This window comes from Nesoenas mayeri (genome assembly GCF_963082525.1).
Source record: "Nesoenas mayeri genome assembly, chromosome: 8".
Lineage (NCBI taxonomy): Eukaryota > Metazoa > Chordata > Aves > Columbiformes > Columbidae > Nesoenas > Nesoenas mayeri.
This window is the reverse complement of record NC_137554.1, coordinates 13608768-13620638: the sequence shown is the minus strand read 5'-3', so window position 1 is coordinate 13620638 and position 11871 is coordinate 13608768. Positions and strand designations below refer to the sequence as shown.

Genomic DNA, 11871 nt, shown 5'->3' with positions numbered 1-11871 from the left:
AAGTATCTGTTCATTACATAAGTCTAGTAAGATACAGCTACTGGTGTAGGATTAAATTGCTGTGTTTCAGAAGCAATGAAAATTTCTCCTTCCAAGATATTTTTTCTATCTTTGAGGAAGATGATATGACAAAAGCTTCTCTGCATCCCTGTTTGCATCACCTTTGTTTCTGGAGTTGCCACATGCAACATTATGGTAGGAGAGTTGAGATAACGAGTAGAGAGTGTGTGATTAAAACCTGTGTGGATTATATGCATTTTTTAGAGTCATACATAATACACCATGTGTGGTTTTCCTAAACTTACTGTTGACTTTGGCTGTGTAGTTAATGCCAAGGTTAGCTGGGACAAATCTGATATTGTTCCCTTTTCTGTGGGATGCCTTTTTTTTTTTTTTTCCTAACTGAAATTTTAGATATTCTTAATGGAATTAAACACTGGACATCAGGTTGCCTAATAAGTTAAATAATTTGCTTAAATCCAATTTGGATACTGTCCTAGTTACTATAGAAGCAGTATTCAGCATGCTGAGTATTGGCATTGCTCTATGAAGAAAAGGTTAATGCCATAAAAATTATGTGTCCTAAGATGGTTGTATCTTTTTAGCAACTGCCCACTCCATTTCCCAAAGGTTAATTTTTTGTGCTGGCCTAGTGAGAATCTGATTCTGCAGCCCTTATGTTCTGTACTCAGATCTACTGATTTTAATTTATCTACATTAACAGAATTCTTATGGAGGGGAAAGACCAAACCTCATGTTTGAGGTAGCTGTACTTCTTGTTCACGGTTTTACCACACGGTTGTCAGTTCACAGTAAATGAGCCTTATAAGCTTCTAAGAATGATAGTTTCTGGGAACGTAAAGAATGTAAAAACTGCATGGCGCTTTAAGGCCATAAGGGTAAAGTCACCAGGTGGTCATAAGAGAAAAGATACTGGTCTTAGTTCTGGGAGATATCAATTAGTCCTCTCCTGAAATGAACCTTTAAGACATTTTATAGCCCTTGATTCTGTCCCAGTGATACAGCCTTCTTACCCTCTGCCGCCTGCCAGGCCAGTGAAGAGCCCGGCTGCCTGGGCACAACCAAGTTCTCTTCATGTTGTCCTGCTCTCACACCAGCAACTGGCTGCCTGTGTGAGCTGTTGAGCCTTTTAATCATTTTGCTCTGGCAGGAGCCTACAGAATCACCTACCTACTGTATTTTGCCACAAGAAACCTGTAATTTCAACTTCTGACATTCTTGCCAACTTTGTAAATGTACCCTTATGCAAATCTCTTTCTCCTCTCTTTTGCTTCTTTAATCAATTTTTCCCACATGATCACTTGCCACTTCTTTCTTTTAGTACTGTAAGCTGTCTGGAGTTAAGCTGGTTAGCTGGATGAATAAGGCATCAAATGAGTAAGGATTTCCAAAAGCAGAGATCAAAGTAAAGACTTGTGTACTAACCAAACAAACATATTTTTGTTACATTATGATTTGACAGTGTCACCTATTATATCAGTGATATTCATATTCCAATCTAATAAATTTCTTATCCTTTAGCCTAACAAATTGAAAACTTTGATTATTTATAATCCATGGTACCAACGATAGCAAGTTGCCACAAAGGATCTTCAAAGGCTGGTTTATGTATTATTTTATTATTACTCTTGCTCTTTACCTTTCCAGCTGCTCCTTGTAATTCAGGATTCACTTTTCAAAGCAACAAAGGCTGTTGCTATGTCTCTCAGAAGTGACTCTTCACTGTTTAAGTTATTTCCTTCCTTGCTGCCTTCCTGAGTCTCCTGCTAATGCTTGACGGGATGTTTTTTGCCTGGAAGATGATTATGATGAGAAAGGATGACCTAGTCAAAGGGGTATCTTCTCAGACTATTTTTTGAAGGACCATTCCTGTAACAGGTTTTATGTAGAAGCTTATTGGAGCATATACATATACATATGTACGTAAGTATAGGACTGTCCCTTTAGAAAGGGGAATATTAAGAGATATCTTTGTTACTACCAGTGTAGGTAAGTGGATGGGTAGTTTCACTTTGTACCAATTCACCAATTTAGAGGAAATATGATTTTTAGATATGAATTACAATAATCAAGTGAATTGCAATAATTGCAGTGAATCACCATTAGGATGGATTACAATTGTTAAGACCAAAGACAGCAAATCTCTGGGTCACAGTAAATCAGAAGTAAGTAGCAGAAACATTTAGGTTTGAGGGGACTCCTTGTGGTCCTGTAATCTACTCATGTTCAGAGCAGGGATGACTTCGATTTTAGGTCAGGTTCCTCAGAGCGTTGTCAGTGAAGTTTTGAATGGAGATATCTTGTTAGGAGGAAAGTATCTGAATAGCGATAAATGGAAATGGGTGGTTCCTGCACTGATTGTTTTGTAGGAATCCAGCTATTCACAAACTCACCAACTTCTATGGGAGCAGGCTTAATGCCTTAAACAAAGCCTGTCTTTTGCCAGAAGGGGCAGCATAGAGGTGATGTTCTGCAGAAGGTGGAGGCTCCTTGAAGTGCAGAGGCATCTGTCCTGCAGTGGGCATGAACAATGTGGCTGTGTGAAACAAACCAGTGCAGGGCATTCCTGTGAAGGGTGTCCTCGCTGCCCTCAGATGGTGTCATTTGCAGCAGTATCACAGGGCTATGTGAATGCTTTGTGTCTTTGTAGCTGACTCCTTTTTGTTACTAGGCTGTAAGTTTTCCTCTTTCTTGAGTTTTCTTTCACTGCATGCTTATGAACAAGCAATAAAAGAAGGGGCATTTTTTAGAAAAAGAATATGTGTGAAAACATGAACGCAACATGAATGTCTTGTGTTGAATGGAAATGTGTGATAGCCATGTTTCTTGTAGCCCTGTGGATTGTGAATGCCGAGGGCTACACCAGGCTACAGAGAACTCAGGTTCTGATAGCATTAGTACTGTGAATTGGACTTTAAATGTTTTTAATATTTCAATTTTTTAAAATAATCTAAGAAACTCATCAGCTCTGTTTCTCGCTTTCTTGGACAATTACTTGATAGCAATGAATAGTGTCTGTAGTTCTGTTTGGTAAATTCTGTGAGCTTTCTTCTTTTCCTTTTTCTCCATTGAACCACTGGCTAAAGGTATCCTGAACTTGCTCTTTCTATGCTTTTCATCTTAATTTTATGAACTAATGGATAATATCCAACTTGAGAATGGGATTTCAGGTGTAATGCTAATGAGAAATGTCTGGTATAATTTGTAAGAACATAAGTAGTTCTACTGCACAACTGTATGTGAGCTTATCCAGCAGAAACCACTACTGACGGTGTATTGGACTCCTGCCAGCATGAGCTGCATACATTAAACGATAACCAGAGCTGGAAGTATGCAGTGATTGTGGTGCATAGTTTATGATATTAGCCTATTTGTCTTTCCCTTTTGAGAAAAAGTTAGTAAGTGGGTTAATTTAATCTTATGTACAGACTTGTGTTTAAAAGTATCTTTGGAGTCTTGTATACCTTACCTGTTCATGATACAATTGCTAAGGGCCAAGCTTGGTTATGGGAAGAGAGAACTCTGCAAGTTTTACTATGCAGCTGCCCTGACTTGAGGAATCCTCAGTCTTGGAAGGAAGACCTCGCAGTTCCATGCAGAGTCCATGCCAACATAACAGTCTGGTTTCTTTTACATATTTTTGGATGGTTTTGCCTTTCCCCTCCTCAATATCTCAGAATATTTTGTTCCCAGCCATGGAATTAGCAGAAGATAATGGTGGGAAGTGTGTAGAGCTAAACGTTAGTCACACTTCTGTTTAAGTGTTGAATTTAAAAATGAGAGGGTGAATACATCCAGGTAGAGGCCAGGCTATAAAACATCGACCCTGCGAGCAGAAAGGGTGCAATTTTTCCTGCCAGTGAACAAGATCTCCTTCCATTTAAAACAGAAGTTTATCTCCATCTTTCTGGTAGCTTCAGCTGTTGCTTACAGGTCTTTGAGGACTGTGTTTACAGTATGTATAAAAGCACAGGGCACTGCCAGAGTCCTGTTCCTATAGGTGGCCAAGCTGTGGGTGAGAGAATAACTCAGCATGAAAAGGTGGCTGGGTAGGCTGGCTGTTTCCTTCCTTCATACTTGCTTGTTTTCAAATTGATGGAAGTTTTATGCCGACAACATAGAGTATCGGGGAGTGGGCAAACATTTACTTTAAGTGCCTCCCCTTAATGGCTGTACAGAATATTTAGCCGTATTAATTAGTCTCACTATTTATAATAAAAAGGTACAAAAGAGAAGGAAAATTAAAACACAGCAAACTGCCATATTCAAATGAGAGCAATTAATTCCATAATATGTACAGGGAGTTTTAGGATTGGTCTGTAAAACCTTCAGGCATTGTACAAATGTCTGAACTACTTTTGGATTATGTACAAAATCAGCTGTACAAACACATACAGTGTACTGCACAGGGCAGGTCTGTGTGATTACTTTATTTTTCCACTTGACTACTACACCATGAATAGGCTAGTGCACTGCTTATGTCAGCTACTCTTCAGTAACCTGCTGCATCAACATTCTAAGGTATACCTCAGAAAGGTGTTTTCTGTCATCAAAAGAAATTATAAAAATGATTGTATTCTTGCTGAATGAGATGAGGAAGTTTACTCTAAAATCCTTAGGTTAATGATGTGATTTTTATGGAGCCAGTTATGCCAAAGATTGCCAAGTTTACAGTCAGTTTGTGTAACATTGGAGTTATTGAAAATGTGTCTACCAGTGGAGATAACTTCATAGCTGTGACAATAATTTTATAAGTGGTAGGCTTTTTCCTGAGTTTATCTTAGGTCAGATTAAATAGTCATTATTTGAGCTTTCAAATATCAGTGTTTAATTTCATTTCACATTGACAAAAACGTGTTCTGTGTTTATTTTGACAGTATAATCATACATATGCTACTACAAGCTTTAGTTCTCAAGATATATAGGCATGAGGTACACAGTGTCCCTCTGGCATCACAAGTTTCTGTTCTAACCTATAAGAACTTGAAGACAATAATACTTCTTAATTTGAAGACAGCAAGCAATTTTAAGAAGATTAATTATCTTATTGATGTAAACACTGACTAGGCAACTAATGTGCTGTGACTGCTACTCATTATATCAAACTTAATCATTTCATTGTTTCCTTGTCCTCCTCCTCATTTGTTTAATCTCCATCTGCTCACTCTCTCATATACTTGCACTGCGTTGTATGAGGTGCCCAAGCTTACTGGGGAAAATGTTGTCTTCTATGGAAACAGGGTCTAGCTCTACATAATACTGCAATACAAATGCAATATTAATGCTTATGCTGCTACTAATTTGACTTTTTTCTCCCTCTGTGACTCTTGGAAGGTACGATTCCTATTTTTGGAGCTAGTGTAGCTATGTGCAAATGAAAGTTAAGAGTAAAATTGCTGACCTCTCACTAGAGCCCTTTCAAAGAAGGGTACCAGTCTAAGCTGGTCACCAAAGCTTGTTTCATTATTGTTGCAAGTGGTATCATCAGAGCCTGGTATTTCTTAGGATGGAATGAATGACATTTTCAGAGGGTGATTCATCCTGCCCTAATGTAGTAGAGCTTAGTCACCTACCGGAGTTGTCTCTCTCCATGAACTACACACTAAGACCATATGAAAAGCTTAGATTTGGTGCCTAACTTTATTTGAGTCATCCTGCAAGTGTTCTGGGCAAGCCCCCATTTTGGATTCTCTGCTGTGCTCCAAATGCTAGAAAATTATTTTTCTCTTGCATTATGATGGTCCTACAAGCATAAATTTTAGCAGTAAATGCCCTAGGCTTTAAGACTCAAATCACTGTGTATCATTAAACAATTTAATGAGACAATTTAAATGTCCATTTAGTTATGTCTTAACAATATCTGTTATTAAATACAGAGGAAGAGACTACTGTATATTAGCAGAGTAGACCTTGCTTCAAATATCTAAGTCTTACACTATGTTCTTCTAAAGCTTGTATGCAAGTAAGTCTCTGTCCTGGTGTTTGCCAAATTAGGGGGCTTTACCTAATTTTCTTCCTGGATAAAGCTAGAAGGTCTCTAAAGATTTCAGTTCATTCTGTCCCTTCCCTGCTGCTGTGCTGTCAACACAGCTGAAATATTCCCTTCAGAAAGGGCTGGTTTAGAGTAGCAGTGTGGAGACGTAACAGGGAAACAGCCATGGGGTTGCCAGCTGCTGTCACTCTGATAAAGCACGAAAGAGGTAAACAGAAAGGTGAAAACAGTGGGATAATTTGATATGAATTCTTATTTTTCTTCCCTTTGAGAAGGCTTTGCTGGGTTGGCTTTGTTTCTTTACTGCCTTTTGCCAAAGCCATGTTTTATAACTAGAAAATACTATAAAAAGTGGTGATGTAAACACATGAAAGGTTAGTGAATTTGGTTTGGAACCAGAAATACCTCCCTGTAATGAAGGCCATGATGTCAAAGTATTGAAAGCAGTGCAGCTATGGTTTGTCTTTGTCTGCTCTGCTCTACATTGTGTCTCTTGAGCTGATATTTCACTTAAAATTAGGCAGCAAGTGAAAAGAACAAGATAAATTTATGAGGACTATCAGGGAAACTCCTGCTCTGAGATCAGTGGCACTGTTCCCAAGAAAGTTAGTTTAACAACAATCTGTCTGTCACCTGAGTTTCAACTGACAATTTTACCAATAGCCTTCTGAAACAAAAATTGTTGATTCTGGGCTTTTCTCTGCCCTTCTGCTGTCATGGCTTATCACTGATGTAAATCAGCAGGGAATGCTATGATTGCAGAATACATTTAGCTGGCTGCATTAGTCACTGAGGATTGTGTTCTTGTGCTTCTACTTGTTTGATTCAATACATGTTTGTATATTCAGCTGTGCAGCCAATAAACATCGTGTTCGTTGTAATAAGAAGTACAGCTCTGGTTTTACTCAACCAGGTAATTGCAGACTCATGAAGGAAGCCACTGGTGTGCAGGCTATGCTTATAAACAATGCCTGCAACAATGGCAATTTGTTTATGAGTATTAACATACAGCAATATTTTGAATTATTGTCTTTTTGCTTTTGTAATGTTCTGAGCATCTTGTGGAGCTTGGACCTGCCTTACCTATACATTCCTAAGAATTTCTAACCTTCCTTATTACACCAAATAGTAGTCTACATGGTGCAACAGTCAACTTCTATGAAGAGAACAGTAGCAAGCATCAAGTGCATGTAGGTTTTTCAATAGGTGCAAGTCAGACAGACGCTAATCCATATTTTGATGTATTAGCTGCAAGTCTTTCATAGTTGTTCTAGGGAAAAAAAATCTTCAAAATTGGAAAAGAAGAAGGGGCTGAGAAAGGATGACAGCGCCAGACCAGACCTTACCTGTATAAAAATAAATACACAGTTCATCATTATTTTCAGAAACAGTCATAAGTTTACAGAGCTTTCAAAGAAAAAAAAAAATCACATTTTAATATACTTTCTGCTTTAAAGTTTTTTGGCATATGGTCATCTACTCTGTGGTAAAGCCCCTTGCTATTCAACAAGGTGACCTGACTACTTTTCTCACCTTTACTCTAAACTGGAGTTTGGAGAAAGGGAATAATTAGTTCTCTTGATTCCTCAGTGAAGCATCATGTTGATAATCAATCAATTTGTCTACATAGCACCATTTTTTAAAGGAAAAGCAGAACCTGATATTTTCATGTTTTAGTTTTTTTCATCAGTGACCTAAGTTGACTCAGATCTCTCTGAACTGACTCGGAGTTGACTACTAATGAACTCCTCTTTGACTTAAGTCCCATATTCTCTGGTTTGCAGCTCTATTAAACAGCCAATCCACCTGTAGTATTTGAAGCATGGGCACTAGATCAAGCCAAATAATACAAGTGAATATTGTATCTAATTCCAGCCTGTTGTGTACCATGTTTTTAAATGTTTGGAAGCCACATATTAGAGCCTAAATAGTGTCACTGTTGTACAATCAGAGAAAAGCATAAAGACAGAGTCTTTCAATGTAATGCCTCTTAATAATTCCTTTGATTAGACTTATGCGTCATTTGATGGCAGGCAGTATATACTTGCTAGCACTTGTGTGTCAGCACTCAGGCTAGAGGTGTATTCCTGTACTACCAGTGTTATTAATTTTGTTTAGCATTGCTGAAAGAAGGCCAAGGGCATTCCTCACTATTGTTACATCTAACTCATGGTGGGGTGTAGGAAAGGGAGAGTCAGATTCTTCTTTCCAGGTTCCCAGTGACAGAAGAACAGGCAGCAGGCCTGGGATGGAACACAGAAAATTCTGGCTTACTATAAGGAAAAAATGTTTCAGATGTCGGTAGCTGGTCACTGGCACAGGTTGTGTGGAGTGGCTGTGGAATCTGCATCCTTTGGCATACTTAACAGTTGACTGGAACAAGCAACCTGACCTAATAGGACCTATATTGAGCAGTTGGTTGGACTACGTGCCCTGTGGAGGTTCTTTCAAAAAATGTATGATCCAATATGCTTCAGAGCTGATAGTAGCTTCAAAACAGTTTTGTAAAACCAGGGCTTTTTATATCCCCTAATTCCTATATGCAATAGCTCCATTGGTATATCTATAAGTAGAGGTTAGCTTGTAATAGAGTATTTTATTAGCTGGTTACTGGAAAAACCTTCATTTTCTCCAGTTCCATTTTTTAAAATAAATATGCCACCATGTTTCTCTGGGCCATCCACTCAAATAGAGCTGAAGAGCTGAGTCTAGTGTTCATTGCAGTCCTGCTATTCACTTTAGTCTTTGGCTCAGGCCTTATATCCTAACAATGGAAGTATTTGTATGCAAGCTCCAGGGTGAAATTAAGCTTTTTATGTGTATGGTGATGGATATTGGACTTTGCAAAATAAATGGGGAAAATAAACTCTGTGCTAGGTAGAATTCACCACAAGATGTCTCATGTCTCACTACATATTTTTCACAAAGGTAGGGAGCTTTCCAGCTAAGTCTGGTGAGTGGAATGTGAATGACATGATTTAGATTCTTCTGGGGAGTATGTTAAGAACACATAAAAATAGACTGGATGTGGAATCCAGGCATGAAGAGTGTGTTCTTCAAGGGCTGATTAAAAATAAATGCACAGAGACTAACATCACTGAATATGAGCAAAATTCTCCAGAAAGGGGAGGAAACTGAACAGTTAAAGCCAAAGTAGAATGCTAGATGAATGATCACACATTATAAAACAGGACGATCAAATCTCATTTTTTATTTCTAACAGCTTTTACTAACTAAGCCAAGTGGAATCTTTAAGGCTATGGTGTCCCTTTATAGACTGTTTCCTGGGCATGTAACATTTTGGGGCAGAGGGGAGTACCTTTAAGTAACTTTTTGTCTGTTGGTTTTGGGAATCCAGAGTAGGGCCCGCATGCAGGTGAATCTGTACAAGCATTGGGCATGCTCATCTATTCTTAAGTGTATGTATTTGTGCTATATATGTATTTTTAAGTGAAACTCTTGTGCTCATGTATATATGATTTCTCCTGGCACTAGAGCAGACTCTCACTCTGGGACGTTCCTTGGGCGAGGACACCATCGTGTCCAGCTGCCTATTTTCTTTGTATATGTTAAATGAAAGTTTTAAACGTTAATTACTTTAATAGCTATCCACATATAGAAGAGGATGTATCTACACTCCGCAGCCTTTACCACCCGGCAAATAGCGGTGCCCCGTTTGTCTGCCCGGACACGTCTGAGCTGTGGTTGCGGGCTGTGCGGGGGGCACCGCCGGGTCGCACAGTGCCCAGAGCTCGCCGCTTCCCGGCGGCTCCGTGCGGGGACGGGAAGGGACGGGGCGGGGCGGCGGGCAGGTCCGGGAGCTCCCCTGTCCGCACACGCCCGTCGTACAGGTATGTGTGTGTATTCGGTGTAGAGAGAAGGAGGCGGCAGGGCGGGTTCACTCGCTAATCACGGTCGCGGGGCCGTGCCGTGGGAGCCGTCCGGGACCGGGGGACTTTCAAATCGGCCTTCGCAGCCGGTACAGAGCCTTCCCCAGCCCCCGTCCTCCTCCCCGCCGGGGCCGGGGTCCGGCGCGGCGGCTGCTCCCGGGTGGGGCGGGGCGGAGCCGCCCCCTCTCCGCCGCGCTCCGCCCGCTGCACGAGCCGGCGCCCGCGCTGGAGCCGGTACCGGAGCGGCGGGCCGGGCCCCGCCTGCCCTGCCCTCCCCGCCCCGCGGGCCTGCCCGCGCTGCGGGCCGCCGCCGAGCCGCCTCCGCCCGCGGTGGATGCCGCCGGGGAGCGGGCGGAGCGCGCCGCCGGGAAGGGGGGCTGCCGCGGCCGCCGGAGCCCACGTACATGCGAGTGCCCTCTCCGCTCACCAGCATGCTTTACTTCCAGATGGTGATCATGGCTGGGACCGTGATGCTGGCTTATTATTTCGAGTACACGGACACCTTTGCGGTCAACGTGCAAGGCTTCTTCTGCTATGAGGGCGCGTACCGAAAGCCCTACCCGGGCCCGGAGGACCGCAGCGCCGTGCCCCCGGTGCTGCTCTACTCGCTGACCGCAGGCGTGCCCGTGCTGGTGGTAAGCAAGCGGGATCAGCCCGCGCCCCCACTCTGGCAACTTGTTGGGGCGGGCCGCGCCGCGGGCGGGTGGCTCTAGGGTGGGCCTGGCGGGCGGGGACCCTCCGTGCTCCCGGCGCCGCAGCCCGGCCCCGCGGGCCCCGGTGGGCAGCGCAGTCGGGCCCGACCCCGGCCCCTGCCGCTGCTCGCCCCGCGCCTCTGAAGTTTATTTTTAGCACTGATTTATGTAACTGCCAGAGCCTGTATTGCCAGCCCCGTTCGACTCCTTTCGGTAAAAATAATCTTCTATTTCTCGAAACGTTTGTTGGTTGCGGGTAGATGGGCTACTTGAGGGAAACCTGCTTGTTAGCAACCACTCGATACTATTTTACCCAGTACCAATTAGAAAACCCCTCTGTCAGTTTATTTTTTTGAAAGTAAAATCATATGTGTAAGGAGCAGAGAGCAGTTCTGCTTGATTTAGTTGTCTCCATATGTCACAATTGCTGATGTATGTGCGAATTAAACCTATGTGTCTCTAATTGAATGTGATCGTCTGTCAATCAGGTTTAAATAGATGTATCTAAAATGAGATTTATTTCATTGATTTACTTTGGGTTTTTTGGAAAACAGCTAAGAGTTGTCTTCCCTTCAAGTTGTTGAATGTAGTATTTGCATTGTCAGATAACAAGGGCATGAGCATCATTTAATAATCCCTGACCATACTGTGGAGCTAAGACAGAGGGAATGAGATGGGAGTGTTTAACCATTGGGGATGGATTATGTGTAAACTTACCGGGTGTATGCAGAGTTACATATACAGAAACTCCCTGTGAAGACTTTATTTTAATCAACTGTAAGCACTGGAATCAAAACAAAACGAAACAAAAACCCCCAAATACCTGCAATAGAAAGAGGCCTCTTAAGATATTAGTAGTTTCACAGATTAATTCCTCTTCAGGAAAATATAAAAAATATTAGAACGGAAGGCTTCATCAAGGTGATACTATGGTAATCCCGTACGCAGTTCCCTTCTGCATTGTAGCACCATGAGGTCTCAGATGGTATCCAACTTAAAACCTCATGGTCAGGCTCAACCTTACTATTTAAGACCTTTTTTTTTTTTTTTTTCCTTACAGATGGAACTACGTCATTTGGCAAAAGATGTTATGTAGCCTTTTGCTTTCATTTTCCTTTTTATTTTAACATCAGTTAGTTGACCATTTTATTTATCAGTTTACTTGTTTGCTCTTCAGAACCGCCAAATGCTGTTGAGATTTTTAAGGGGTGTTTTTGTTAGTGACATTTTTCTGTTGTTTGCATGTGGTGTCTGTTTTGCTTTTAATTCTGTTTCT

The 11871-nt window shown here is 41.5% G+C and overlaps 1 protein-coding gene across 1 annotated transcript in view; it reads left to right on the top strand.

Moving 5' to 3' along the window:
- Nucleotides 1-10307: 10307 nt before the first annotated feature.
- Nucleotides 10308-11871, top strand: part of PLPPR5 (phospholipid phosphatase related 5) — a gene marked incomplete at both ends in the record, with an annotated part of 42527 nt that continues 40963 nt past the window's right edge. Inside the window, one exon of the mRNA XM_080349255.1 lies at nt 10308-10538. Coding sequence (XP_080205381.1) covers nt 10308-10538 — 231 coding nt within the window. The remainder of the gene's footprint in view (nt 10539-11871) is intronic.